Source organism: Harpia harpyja, chromosome 19 (genome assembly GCF_026419915.1).
Source record: "Harpia harpyja isolate bHarHar1 chromosome 19, bHarHar1 primary haplotype, whole genome shotgun sequence".
Taxonomy (NCBI): Eukaryota; Metazoa; Chordata; class Aves; order Accipitriformes; family Accipitridae; genus Harpia; species Harpia harpyja.
The window spans coordinates 11,717,836-11,732,363 of record NC_068958.1 but is presented as its reverse complement, the minus strand read 5'-3'; the positions used below and the strand labels follow the sequence as shown (position 1 = coordinate 11,732,363).

Genomic DNA, 14,528 nt, shown 5'->3' with positions numbered 1-14,528 from the left:
TGGCAATTTACTAATGCTCTAACTCAGAGCTATTAGGAAGCACATTGTGTAGTGGGGGCTGCATTCCCTTCTGTACCAGCCCAGCAGTGGAGCTGGTATGGATACCATCTTCTGGTGCCCGTGGTAAGCCTGTTCCCATGGCTCTATGTCCTGTTGGCACCTCCTTGCCTGCAAATAACCCCCAGTAACCACGCTGGGGTTGAACCTGGTCAGGGAGCAGCACTGGCAGGAAGGAAAAAAAGCTTAATCCAGCATTTCCTGCTCACAGCCCAGCACGAGTGTTGTCCCTCAAACAGGGTTCGTCTACCCAGGATGCAAGCCAATAACACAGAGTTGAGGTATTTTTAAATTAATTTCATTGATGCACGTGAATGGGTGCCCATCTCAAGACAGCACACCTTTGTCTCAAAAATTCCCACATTTATATACTTAAGTAATGCATATTATTATTTCCCTAAATGATTGGTTCCTTCTTCTTCATCTCTCATGTAAATTAGTGCGCAGACTCTCTCTTCTTCCTTCATTGTCTTCTTTTGAGTAGGTGGTATCATTTGAGTAGGTGGTCAATGAGTCGGTGGTCATGCTCTTGCCCTGTAGGAATTACCTACTTCTTCCCTAATCTTGGCAGTTCCAAGTGGTTCTTCAAGGTTTGTTGATCAGACCACAATCCATTATCTTTTCTGACATAAACATTCTACCTATCTACAAAGCCCCATTGTCTAATAGTTTATTCTTAAACCCTAAATCATGTCTAGTTATTGTTTCCCTACTTTAAATATTAACTGATGGGGGAGGGGCTGTACACAGGACTTTAACAGCTCCCTGGTTATTTCAATCATATTATACATATTAATTGATAACACGAGGAGGGAGAGGATGGGAGCTCCGTGGCTGTGTGTCTGCAGGTGGACACCAGCCTGGGCTGCATGCAGAGGTGGGCTTCTGCTCATCATTTCCTCTCCACAGGTCACACATCTGTGCTGGGTTCCTGGGGAGCCTTACGTCATCCAGACCTCAGAGGATAAAACAATCAGGTAAATTCTATGTGTGGCCACAGAGAAGGGAGTTACAGCTTTGGGCATGTGAGGATTATGGAAGAGGCCAGTGCATAAGGGGCTGTTCCTTTGGTTGTTTGTCATGACCGCCTGGTCTCCTGTACCCCACTGGGGTGGCTGGAAGCCACCTTCCAGCTCACCTGGGTCTGGGAGCGTGGTTTCTTGCCAGGGGAGGACAGTATGGGGACACCCATGGCTGTAAGCAGCACTGGGTGGTGACTGCAGGTAAAAAGGATAATTTATAAAAAAGAAAGCTCAGCACAGCTGCTCTGGCTAGAGGTTGATCCAGAACAGATAAATGCAAGGATGCAGTGAGAGCTTTGGGAATTTGGCTTGCTGGTGGGAAGGAGAGGAACTGCCCCATGAGGGATGGCAGCAAGGGCAAAGCGTGAGGGTGCAGCAAGGGTGTGCGGGAGGGAATGGACGGAAGCCCATCGTGTCAATGAAGCATCAGTCCCCCTTCCCCACTCCTGTTCCTTCCAGGATCTGGGACAGCCGGGAGCTGCAGGTGGCACACACATTTCCAGCCAAGCGGCACATTCAGACGTGCTGTGACGTGAGCCAGGACGGGCGGTACTGCCTCAGCAGCAGCAGCGGCTCCGCTGGGGAGGGGGGCGAGGCAACCGTGAGTTTGCTGGGCAGCAATTCCTGCTTTTTCTGGGTTTTTTTCTCCAATTTTCACGGCATGGGGTGGCAGGCAGCAGATCAGTGCTCCAAGGATCTGCTTGCTCCCACTGCGTTGGCCTTATGCTGGTGTCCACCAGCCAGGGCCAGAGCTTAGTGTCTTCCTGCCTGTCCCTTTGGTAAGTCTTCTACTCAGAGAATATCTGAGCAGATATTCTTCCCAATTAAAGCACTGGGATTTTGTTTCAGTAATGGCATCGAGGAGCACAAAGTTCTTGCAGAAAGCCTGTAAAGGACCCCTTGCTCAAGGTGTTTCCAAACCAGGGATTCAGTCCTGCAGGTTCTCAGCCCTGTGTGTGAGCATCAAGAGGATGAGACCATCCCATCCCAGGGAGAGCAGGGCTGAGGACAGGAGCAGGCTGGAGCCATCATTATCTGCCCACACAGTCTTAGCCCATCAGCTCTAATAGGTGTGGGCATGTGCTGAAATAGTCACAGATAGTGAAAATCCTTTGGTGTTTGAAGTTCTCCAGGACTGCGAGCACAAGCAGGGGACAAAGGTGGTAGAAATTGTACTCTGAGAATTGGTGAGGAGCTCTTTATCCAAACCCATCTTCCTTTCTTTGTAAAACAGATCCGTGTTGGCGAGTGACAGTAACAGAGGCTGAGCTCTAAATGCTGCCTGTTGCCTTGCAGCTGTGGGACCTACGGCAGACAAGGAACCGAGTGTGCGAGTACAAAGGGCATTTCCAGACCACAACCTCTTGCGTTTTCCTTCCACGGGACCCAGCTCTCACCCCCAGGATTGCCACATCCTCCTATGACAGCACAGTGAAGGTCTGGGACCAAGACACTAGAGGTAGGGAACAGTCCTGCCCACTCAGTGTGCTTTACCCTGGGATAACAAAACTGCTTCCTTTGTTTCTGTCTCCCAGTGGTAATGGGCACAATGAAGCCTGAAATCTCGGGTTTACTCTAATCCAGCTGCACGGCAGGGTGGAGATATGCCCCAGATCAAACTCAGGGGCTTTTGCTTGCCCTCCAGCAGAGGGTGTTTGGATGCATAACTTGGAGGTGATGGGTGTCCTTCCTAAACTAAAAGGAAGTAATGACAAGATGGTTTTTAAAGATATGTCCAAGTTCAGCAATGAAAGGACAAATAATAAAAATAAAAAAGAACAGAGGAACTCCAGGGCTTTCCGCAGATACGAGTGGAAAGTTTTAAAGAATAGAAGTTGTGCTGGAGGATAGAGGGCTGGTCAGCAGCTGCCCTCACTTTGATCATCCTCTTGAAAGGGAATCGTGGGCATTTTGGGGTTAACCCCACTTGCCGGAGTACTTGGTGAGGGCTGAGTCCTCACCTAGCTGGACACAAAGGCTGTTTACCTGCCAAGCCCTGCCAGAGCAGCAGGCTTGTTAGTAACGCCTTCTGCAGAAGGCAAAGACCTCTTGGGAAGCAGTTCAGGTTCACAGATGGGCACCAAAAGCAGTAGAAGTCATCAGCATTAGACACTCCCTGCAGCTAAGCACCTCTCCAGATGCACTTATTTAACGCAGGATGAAAATAGAAACCTGATGATCTCCCACAGAAAAGCTCTCACCTTCTGTTTCACTTACCTCTTCTTTCACCCTGGTGCCTGCGCATGCCAAGATGGCTGTGGGGTTGGCAGAAGCTTTGTTTTGATCCTTGCCTTCACAACTGGGTAACCTCCACAGCGGTCAGCCTTAATTCAGTTGCTCTTGGAAGGGTGTAGGTCACCACGAGAGGCAGTTCCTGTACAGTTGCCAAACACAGCTCTGTTAGCAGCTCAGCACGGGGTTGGTATCTCTACACAAATACTGCTTCAGGGTACTGCTGATGTGGTGCTAGATACTGTAGATCTTCTCTTTCCCTTTTGGAGGCTTCTCAAAACCGCATATTGAGTGTAGCACAGACCTTAGGAAAAGATTTTCTGGACCATAAGCAATTTGGGAGAAAAAAGGCATGTTGGGAATGCCTCCACGCAAGCCCTGCAGCTCTGTCCAGTGGGGTCTGTCTGTCCATCCATCCCTGCTTCCTCTCCAGGGAAGGGGCAGAGCCTGACCTCAGCCTGGATCCCTGTTAGCTGGCCACTACCTAACTGGCCAATGCAGACGTCCTCCGTGGAGCTTACAGGGGTGGAGGGTCCTGATGCCTTTGGATGTGGGGATCCGGGACAGTGAGGGGTGCAGCTCACCTGCCTCAGGCGAGCAGATGGACACACATGGGCAGAGCCAGGTGGGAGGGCAGTGTGATCATGTCTCATCTCAGCAAACCAACTGTCCCAAGTGACTTCTTTCTTCCCTCCGCAGCCTGCCTGGCCACCTTGTGCCTCGAGGGATCAGGACCACTGGCCTCGCTGGCCGCCTGCGACAGCTCCACGCTGCTTTGTGCCAGTTTTAACTCGGGAATTCACGTACTCCAGCTGAGTGACTGTGCAGACCTGGTGCTGGCAGAGGTGGCAGTGTTTTGACCACAGTAACCTTTCCAGCAGAGGCTGGCCTGCGAGGGGATGGGATTCACTGAGAGCCTCCCCCTGACTGCAAGCACCAGAAGACCTTGCACCTGTGGAGCAGTGATGTGTGATCAGTGGGGCAGGGGGATGTATTGGTTTCAGTTTGGGGGTGGGGGCAGGAAGGCACTAGAGCTGTCTAGAAGAAAAGCCAGATCATGGACGCATTCAGGCCAAGTTCTTACACCTGAGCAAGCCTCATGCATTTTATTTACAAGACCTCCACGCAGGCTAGCTGCACATGATGGGGGTTAAGGGAAGAGGTGAGCTGAGAAGCCAAGGAACAGCACTGAAGGGTGCCAGGGCACGGGGCAGGGAATGCTTGGCCTCCTTCCCCTTGCTCCAGTTGAGTGGAGCTGAAGACGGTGTGACAGAAACCCCGCACTGGGATTTATACCCCAGGAACAACGTGAGTGTAAATACAGAACATTCACTGCTGCCTAAAATTTCATCCCAAGCCAACTAGAAAGGTGGGAGCCTGCTGGGCGACTGCTGGGACAGGATTGTCCCATGAATGGCAACCTGATGAGAAACACCCAGGGGGAGGGTTGTCCTGGCTGCGGGGCTGGGAGCCCCCTGCACCGCTGCCAGGCTCAGACAGTCCCTTTAGCTGACACTTTATGAGTTGCTTAAGAACCAGCTTGAGCACACATAACTGGGTACCTCTAGGCTTATACAAGAGGAGACTGCAATTAAATATTTTTCTGTTAGTTGCTGGCCTCTCATCCCATAGGATTTTCCCTGGGAATAAATAAGAGCTAGCACCCAGCATGTAGCAGATGCCACTATACTACTTGGAAGGGAGGAGAAAGCCCACAATACTCTGCTAGAAGTAACTTGTGAGTGGGTTTGGTTTTGTTTTTTTTTTTTTTTTTCCTTAAAACATGATCTCCAACTGCACTGCAAGCGTTGAGAACAGAACTGTGTTCACTCCCAAGGAGCACAGACAGCTGCTCTCCAGCTGGCAACAGGGAAAGGAATGGGTCTTCTCTTTTCTCCTGAAGGTTTTTTACGATAGCAGACAGAAATCAAACTGTGTTGTGAAGTACCTGTAATTTCTCCATTCCTTAGTCAGACCCAGGGGCTAGCGTGCACATTCAAAACATGTTTTGATTTTCCAGAACACAAAATTTGCAAAACCTCAATTTAAAGAATAAACAACAAATAAGAAAGCTCCCCACAGTGTAAATTAGAACAAGACAATCCAACACTGAAATAGCCTTATTCATATTATCCCAGGTGACACACAGCAAAAACTCAACCAGGAGATGCCTACATGGATTTGAAACACCTGGTTCATGAGATCACAAGACCTAGCTCAAAGAGCTAGGACATGAGAAGGTACATGGAAAAGAAAAATTTCCCTGGCCTTCAACATCTACTGTGAGTGCATACAAAGGGGATGCTGACCTCCACATTCAGAGACTACCTTTGCAGAGGCAGGGGAAGCAGGGTACCATGTTCCTCTAACTCTGACAGCTAGTTTTTCTTTCTTTAAATGCAAATCAAGTTTGAAGCCACAGACTCCTGCCAAGGGATCCTGGAAAATGGAAGGTAAGAAGGGTATTGACAGAGGCTGAACACCACACCAAAGACGAGGTGTTGTGTGGCTACCTACAAGTGTTTGAAACAGACTGGAGAAAATCTGGGAGCCTAACTTGGAAGGGAAGGTGGATGCAGATGGATCATCTCCAAATTACAGCAGACAGCAGTATCTGCAGTATAAAAACAGTCCTAAGAAGTGGAAAAACATCACCCAAGATTTGACTCCAGCTAAGCCCTGGCAAACTCAGGTGCTTCAAAACCACCTCAACCCAAGACCAGCCAGTGACTACAGCTGCCATAATGCATGTTGCAGTAGCCGATTCCTTTTTTTCTTTAATATAAAAAAAGCAAGTCTTAGTTCAAAGCCCTTAACGTCTCTGTTCCAGTTCATCAGCAGCACCTCTGAGCTACTCCGCTGTCCACAACTTGAAGGTTCTGTCATAGGAGCAGGTCGCTATCAGCTGGCCGTCAAGGGAGATATCCAGTCCCATCACCTTTCCCTCGTGACCAGCCAGCGTTTTCAAAGGGGACCAGCCGGGGTGAGTCCAGATCTTCGCGGTGTTGTCGTAAGCACCCGTGAGCAGGAAGTTACCATGATTGGCTGCAGTAGAGGATGAGAAAAAAGGGAGAAGTGAGATTTGCAAATAAAACCATGACAGATCTTCTACTGCTAACTAGTACAGGCCTTCTTGACCTGAAGATGTGTTTTTGAGTTGCCCCATCCCCTGCCACCTCAGCTCAGGAGAGGCAGGGACAAGCAACATCAGATAGAAGGTACTTACGTTCAAATTTCACCCCGGTCACCAGGTTCTGGTGAGCCGGAATGGTATAGATGCACTTCCTCTGGCGGAGGTCCCATACCTTGCAAGTATTGTCACCACTGCCAGTTGCAACATGGTATCTGCCCAAGGGTGGAGGAAGAACATGTTGTGGTGAGCTGGGGTTTGTACTTGGAGCTCCCACATAAAGCATGCAAGTTATTTTCTTACCCATTTGGGGAGAAGTTAACCCCGTAGATCTCCTTCAGGTGGCCTTCTAGAAACATGATACAGCGTCCCGTGCGCAAGTCCCACACCCGGCCAAAAGCATCCAGTCCGCTAGGAAGAGAGAACCCAAGCAATACCCATCAGAGGCTTCAGCAACTGCCAGAGTACACTCAGCCTCACCAGCAGAAATCACTGGGACACTTGGCATCAGTCAGCAACAAAACCTTGATACCATTTCACATCCAGTCCTGACGCAAAGCAAGCTCACCCAGTCCCAGCGAGAGACCCATCCGTGTGAAAGGCAATGTCATAGACCCCTTTGCTGTGCCCCTCCTGATGGAGAATCTCTTCCTGAGCTTCCAAGTCCCACAAGCGCCACGAGTGATCATAGCTGTAAAAACAAAGTATTTGTCCAACTAAATGTATCTCCAAGGAGAATAACAGGATATTTCACTAACTCTGTGGGCATTTTATTTCCAGCTGGAGACCAATAGGGTCTCACATGACGGGCAGAGAAAGGAATCCCAATGACTAGCTGTTATTTACATTGCAACAGCCCAGCTGTTGTCAAGAATCATAGAATGGTTTGGGTTGGAAGGGACCTTAAAAGATGATGTAGTTCCAACCCCCCTGCCATGGGCAGGGACACTTTCCACCAAATCAGGTTGCTCAAAGCCCCATCCAACCTGGCCTTGAACACTTCCAGGGATGGGGCACCCACAACTTCTCTGGGCAACCTGTTCTGGTGCCTTACCACCCTCACAGTGAAGAACTTTTTCCTAATATCTAATTTAAATTCACCCAATCTATATCTACCCTCTTACAGTTTAAAACTGTTACCCTTCATCCTATCACTACATTCCCTGTTAAAGAGTCCCTCCCCATCTTTCCTGTAGGCCCCTTTAGGTACTGGAAGGCTGCTATAAGGTCTCCCTGGAGCCTTCTCTTCTCCAGGCTGAACAACGCCAACTCTCTCAGCCTGTCCTCATAGGAGAGGTGTTCTAGCTCTCTGATCACTTTCGTGACCCTCCTCTGGACTCACTCCAACAGGTCCATGTCCTTCTTATATTCGGGGCCCCAGATCTGAATGCAGTACTCTAGGTGGGGTCTCACCAGAGGGTAGTAGAGGGAGAATCACCTCCCTCGACCTGCTGGTCACGCTTCTTTTGACACAGCCCAGAATGCGATTGGCCTTCTGTGCTGCAAGTGCACGTTGCTGGCTCATATTCAGTGTTTCATCCACTAACACCTCCAAGTCCTTCTCCGCAGGGCTGCTCTCAACCCACTCATCGCCCAGCCTGTATTTGTGCTTGGGGCCAATGCTTGCCTGCACTGGGCTCCTCCGTGGACAAGTAATGGTACCCACTGGGCTACCAGCTAGACAGCTAATGGTAACATCTTAAAGCAAATAACCACATCTCCATACCAGGTAGTACCCAGGAACCTCCCAGACGGGTGCCACATCACACGCGCCACTCTCATGCTGTGTCCTTCAATATCTGCCACCGGTTCATCACTGAAAAACAGAAACAAAAATCATCAGACACTGGTCACAGGTGGCTGGCTCTCGCCGCGCCTTTACAAACATTATGATCACAGCAAAAGATCTGCTAATTAAATGTAAGCCAGACAGGAACATCAGAGTTTTAACTAATGACACTGAATTCTGCCTTTTGTTCACACAAAAGGGCTAAAGCCCCAAATGAACCCCCTTTCTCCACACTCATGTTGGTTATAAAGTTCTCTTGGGATAATTATTATTCCTGAAAATTAACAAGGCCCTTGTCATTAGCACTTTGAAAGCACAGAAACAAAACTACCTGAATTGCAGGGAGTTTTACTGTGACTACACAGAACACATCCTGAACTACAGCAAATCCTGCTATTCTGAAGAACTGCAAGGAGGCAGGATAGAGTGAGTATTTATTCTCCCAGAATTACAGGCAGCAGATCAGTAGCCTTCAGCAGAAGACCTGAACAGCATTTAGTTTCTTTCCAACAGGCTAACTAAAGGATGTGGTCACATGAGACTAATAAGCAACCTGTCCCTTTGCACAGGTATGCTTCTGCAATTAGAAACAGTGACTTTCAGCTAAGGATAAACAACTGAGGATCTCAGAGCTGCCTGCCTCTTCCTGAGGTGCACTGCAGGGCTCCAGTTTTCAAACACAGCCGATGCTAGGGCTCGGTATTTACACTGTTCTCTTCTTCACAGGCTTGAGATAGATGCTGTGCATCTTCCAAAACTACACTGTGCAATGATAGAGCCACTTGTTTTTATTACAGGCTGAAGCTTTTGTGCATGGTCATGTATATGGTTAGCCCCCCTCCAAATACTAGTGCTTTCCAATAACTCAAAAGTTCATTTCTTAATATCCAAGAGGGGAAATTTTCCCCTAAATGAAAGGTTAGAATAAAACAATCTCCAAATCTTCCATCCATCACCCAAAGCAGTTGACCAATGCCCAGCAGCAATTCTGACTTGACTCTTTTCAGACAATTTCCCCTCACCTTGATTCCCCTAATCAGGGTGATCTCTTTTCCTGCTGAAGAAGGTGGCACATACTGAGGCCAGGAATTGCACTGGTATAACTACAAGAAAAGGTTATATTTGCAGGAGGATGGTAAATGTCCAATGTTTAGTAACACAAATCCCAAAACAACAATGCTGCAGCTGTGCATGTCTGGTATCATTCTGACCTTTCAAGGCTCCAGAGTTTGACGGAACCATCAGCCGCACACGAGGCCAGGTTAACGTCCTTCTTGTCTAGGGAGACAGTGGCTTTGGGATGGAAGACTATTGCTCCTACATTGGTGTTATGTCCTTAAGAGAAAGGAAAATCAAAATTCATAATCTGCCACGTGATCTGGGCCAATTCTTCAGAAAAGCAGCATTTCTTTGTTACTAATTAGTCAGGTACCAGTGAACACTTTCACTGTGTCCTCCCATGTTGGGTGAATTTCTATTGTAACTACCAGACGTATCTGTCCTGCAAACAGGTAAACTGCACTTCCAGTAGCACCCACTGAAGAGTATCAAACACCAAGGTTTGTAACCCTCAAAATGTAGTGAAAATTCAACATATGAATCAAGAGATTTGACGTCACATTTGTATTTAGTCAAAGTTGTGACCACTGTTCAAAGAATCTCACTGCTGTTAAGTGACCTGGCCAAAAATGCTGATATTTGGCTCAAAATAACGCAAACCAGGTTTTGAAACAAAACAAAACACCATTCAGAAACAGCAAACTCGGGTCTTAGCTGTAAGAGAAAGGTCAGGACCTCCTCTTGATTATCTGACATGTGCACATGCTCCAAAAGCCTGACTAATGCTCTCAATAGAATAAAATCTGCCCAAAGAATACTACATTTTGAGTCACAAAGTAATTCAGATACGGGAACTCAACCCAGAGAGGAACAAAAGAACTAAGCAAAGAGTCTTGGTGAAAGTCGCTCTCTACCTCGTAAGGTGTGAACAAGGTTGCAGTCGGGCACGGACCAGAGCTTGCACAATCCGCTCCTGTTGAAGACAAGAAATAGATGTCAGTGTAGACAGGAACGTCAAAGAACAGATCAAACGCAGAGCTGCAAAACCACCCTGGGGTGTTCTGCAACGGCTAAAATACCAATACACTTCGGGCAACCAGCCATAGGAACTAACGGACTCAGACTGAAATCTCTGCTACGCTCTAAAATGAAGCAAAGAGAGAGTTCAGAGTAGGAAGAAAAAACATTTCTGAACCCTCGTGATTCACAAGCCTCTAACAACATCTCTCTCCTTCACTTCTGCTGTGCTCTCCCAGCCCCTAAAGCAACTGCTGTAAAAGAAAACTTACCAACAGGCAGTAGCAAGGAGTTTGGAATTGGGGCTGAAATGGCAGTAGGACAGTGGGCGATCGTCTCCAATCTGACTGCAGAAGTTATTCAAAGACTGTAACCAAATACAAGGAAAACAATAAATGAATAAAGCACAAACAACCTAAAGAAAGCCCCAGCCAAAGACTGAGGTGAAGGAGGCAAATGTACACAGGAGGAGGCAGATGCCTTTGGAAAGTCACTTTCAAAGGGAGGAGCTGCCTCGGGGCCACCCTGCTGGCCTGCTTTGCAACTGTGGTTTTGACAGAGAACTTACTGTATTTTTGGCCTCTTTCTACAACTCGTCCAATGAATGCAACCAGACAGACTAGGGCAGGCAGCGTGGTGTGCTTAGGGGAGAAACAAATCTTCTGGCAGCTAATGCCTCTGGGTGTAAACAGGATTAGAGTGGCAGCACACTGTGTGCTTGAGCCTCTCTGTTCGGTTAAGCTGGGAATTTGACTTAGCATGCTGGAACAGTGCGTCTCAGAGTCATCTAAAACATGTTTTGCATTACTGCGTTGGTTATTATTTGCCTTGGTTTTATGCACTAGTGACCATTGTACAGGAAGAGGAAAGTCAGCAGTCCCTTCCTAGCCAGCTAAACCTGTGACAAAGCCAGGAATAAATTCCTTTAGCTTCACAGGCAAGTGGGAAGGCAACGCAGGGATGTCTCTTTATCCCTCTGCCATGCAAGGCAACAACTAAAGTACGTTTCTCTGAATCATTGAAGAAAGAGTTAGAACATGCTTTATGGATACCACCAGGAAAGAGAGAAAAAGCAGAGCTTTCCAAGAGATGACAGTGCAGAGAACTACATGCACCTGGACAGCACCTCCGGGCAGCTGATCTCTTTGGAGGATCAGCAAAAAGTTGTAAAAACAGCAGCTGAGCAGCTGCTCAACCTACTCGCAGGGATTTGTGTAGCTCCTGCCTCTGTGATGTCCTGGTTGCCTCTGGAATCTCTTTGAGCAGCCGGGCTTCTTCTAGCCGCTTCACTGCCCTGTGAAGAGGAAAGGTGGAGTAACAAGCCCCTACATTTTCCCTGCCCTGATGCCAGAAACAGGCCTTTCCCCCCTTTTCTCCCAAACTGGGCTAATGCTACAGTCAGACACCAACAACTTAAGCCCTAAGCTCACTGGACTTATCTACCAGTGTATGTTCCCCACTCCTTTGATCTGAAATTTCCTGCACTACCTGCAGTGGGATTAGTTGCTGGATTTTACAAAAAGTTTCATCTGCCTCCTTCATTTGTACTGTTTTGTCTCACCTGGGGAGCGAGTAGTTAGCAAGCCACAGCCTCGCTGTTTTCAGACTGCGTGGTCCTTCATGGTACCAGGTTTGCTGATACTGTAAGAAAAAGAACAAACCGAAGTAAAAGCTACTGGGATACTGCTCTTCCATTCAGTTACCTTAGATGACCTCCTCTTAGTACGTAAGTGCCACCACAGCATCTGCTCTTAAATCTCACTGTGTTAAGGCCTCTTTTTAATAGCATTTTGCATAACTATAAGCCCTAGAAAAAGGGATTAAGAGAGACCAAACTCTCTGCCTTATAGATCAGATCCTGATGTGCTGCCATTTCACTTGAGAATATTCCAGTTGAACACTAACTCATTTTTACTTGATAACGTACAGCTCACTCCTTCCCAGTAAAAAGAAAGCCCAGAGCTGCAGAAATTGTCCTTATTTCTTAACATAACCCACAAAAATAATAAGGAAAAAAATGGACTCAGAAAAAGACGGGAGAAGCAGAAAGAAAGAAGAATCAAAGGCAGAAACAGATGCAGTAGCAGGAACTTATTTTTTTCTTCCCAAGCAGGAAGACAAACAACAATAAAGGACTTACTATACTAAGTAGCAGTACAAACGTCCGAGCTCCTGTTTTATATGCTGTCTGCAGCATAGAATTTGGCCTGCAGTACAAGCCAGACTTAACGCTCCTGACTTAGATAATACATTGCCACAGTTTTGCTAAAACGGGCAACACAGAAGGCACATGAAGGGATGACATGAGAATCTACAGACTGAGCAAAACCAGGAGTCCTGGACATAGCAGAGACCATCAAAGTAAGGCATCTTGAAGGGTATCATACATATCTCCCTCAGCCCTGAGAGAACAAGAGAGACCATTACCTCTTCTTTGGACTTTTTAGACCTGTCATCATCTTTCCTGGTCTTTTTTAATGCGTCTGTGCCAACCACCGAAAGGATATTTCTTAATCTGGAAAGAAACACATTAAGTCGTATTCACTCAGTGAATTCTCAGCTAACCTAACAAATCACTGTCAGCCATTCTTTCTTTGTTAGCATTCTTGCTGCATTGTAATGAAGCACCGCTGACCGCCAGCACTCGTTGCACCCCAACTACAAGGAAAACGTCAGGAATTTGATAAACTGAGGGATCCCAGTTTGCAACACTCAGGGCAGACACAGCACCTCTCCCTCCTTTCTGCAGGACCTTCTCCAAAGAGCGTGATGGGCTCTCCAAGTGCTCGCAAACAGGCTTTCACTTCAGAGTCATCAGTGGACACGTTGATCTGCCGGGCTCTCTTCCTGCGCTCAAACTCGGCCAGCACTTCCGCCTGCCGCTCACTCATATGGTCTTCGAGATCAAAGACCTCACCTGAACAAAAAATGAAACTGTTAGATTGAAAACAACAATTGGATGAGAGATCCCTCTCAAACAGGAAGATCCAATGAAAGAGCCAGCAGTCCAGGCACCAGTCTCACATTTTTTACTTTAAATTATGCTCAAAGTTGATCAGAGACTTTTGAAAGTGTCACATTCCAGAGCGAGACAGAAAAAAAAGGTGGTTAAACATTCTCACCGCTGCTTATGTTGATGTTGCCAGCCTCGATTGCAGCTTTCATCCCCTCTTTTCCCAGCAGCCCTGATTCTCCTTTTGCCAGACGCTCCCTTTCCTTCTCCTCCAGACTGCCATAAAAGATGGGGGCTCTCTTTGGTGGAGGAGCATCGCTCTCTTCTGTGGGCTTGCTCTTTGTGGCCTAGAAGGTAAAGGCAGAATTTTAAGTGTCTTTTGGCTAAAAAGGAGACAACAAACAGCGTGGCTGCGCAAGAAAGCACTGCTCTGCTAGAGAAAGTTTGTACGTACATCATGAAAAGACCCTGAAATTGTATGTGAGGTGTTAATCTTGGACAGTAAGGCTATGCCCCAAGTGCAAAGATCAAAAGTAAAATGCCACAGTAAACATTTTGCTTAAACTAGACTGTGTTGTCTTCTGTTCCTTTCTTATCTGCTCAGACCTCATTTTTAAGGCTCTCGGGGTTTTTGGGGGGGGGTTGTTGGGTTTTTTTAATGTTTAAAAAAAAAAAACTTTAGAAGATGAAGCTTTTCCTAATCTTGCTGACCAAGCCCCAAAAAAGGCACGAGCAATGCTGCTGGCCAGCTCTCGGTGCCCTTGCTGGAAAGCAGAGGGAGATGGAAGGCGAACAGACCCTTCCTCCCAGGAGAGAAGCGTTACAACAGACCTTCCAAGAAAAATTAAAGGATTCTGGAAAAAGGCGGGGAAACACCGTAAACACTCCGTTCGCGGCCCTCTGATGGCTCCGGTGTCACCGACAGCAGGGGGGTGCCTGCCCACACCGGGACCCCTCCGCCACGGCAAACCCCACACGCCCAAAAGCAAACGCGAGCCCCCGGGTCCGCCTGCGGCCTCTCCCCACTCCTCCGGGCCGGTACCACCCCCGTCCAAGTAACGGGCCCGGAGCCGTTCCCCCTCTCACTCCGTCCCCGTCCCCCCCCCTCCCAGACGCCCACCTCCGCAGGCGCGGGGGCCCGCACGGCGGGCCGGGCGCCGCCGCGCGCCGCCGGTACCCGCGTAGAGGCCATGACGGCCGCGCACCGGGAGGGGAAACGAGGCCAGCCGCCAAGCCGCCGCGCACGGCCTCCGCCGCCTCACAACCGCC

At 48.2% G+C, this 14,528-nt stretch overlaps 2 protein-coding genes across 2 annotated transcripts in view; one reads left to right on the top strand and one right to left on the bottom strand.

Moving 5' to 3' along the window:
- The window catches only part of WDR31 (WD repeat domain 31), a 12,094-nt gene extending 5,672 nt beyond the window's left edge, over positions 1-6,422 (top strand). Inside the window, exons 7-10 of the mRNA XM_052814892.1 lie at positions 967-1,034; positions 1,539-1,680; positions 2,376-2,538; positions 4,011-6,422. Of these exons, the coding sequence (XP_052670852.1) occupies positions 967-1,034; positions 1,539-1,680; positions 2,376-2,538; positions 4,011-4,171 (534 nt within the window). The 3' untranslated portion in view covers positions 4,172-6,422. The remainder of the gene's footprint in view (positions 1-966; positions 1,035-1,538; positions 1,681-2,375; positions 2,539-4,010) is intronic.
- On the bottom strand, positions 6,063-14,528 carry PRPF4 (pre-mRNA processing factor 4). The gene is made up of 14 exons (XM_052814890.1): positions 14,380-14,528; positions 13,429-13,606; positions 13,037-13,223; positions 12,734-12,821; positions 11,868-11,947; positions 11,507-11,600; positions 10,579-10,673; positions 10,204-10,262; positions 9,442-9,565; positions 8,168-8,257; positions 7,010-7,132; positions 6,745-6,852; positions 6,538-6,656; positions 6,063-6,356 (listed from the first exon to the last, which is right to left on the bottom strand). The coding sequence occupies exons 1-14, from the start codon at positions 14,449-14,451 to the stop codon at positions 6,163-6,165; spliced, it is 1,611 nt and encodes a 536-aa protein (XP_052670850.1). The 5' UTR covers positions 14,452-14,528; the 3' UTR covers positions 6,063-6,162.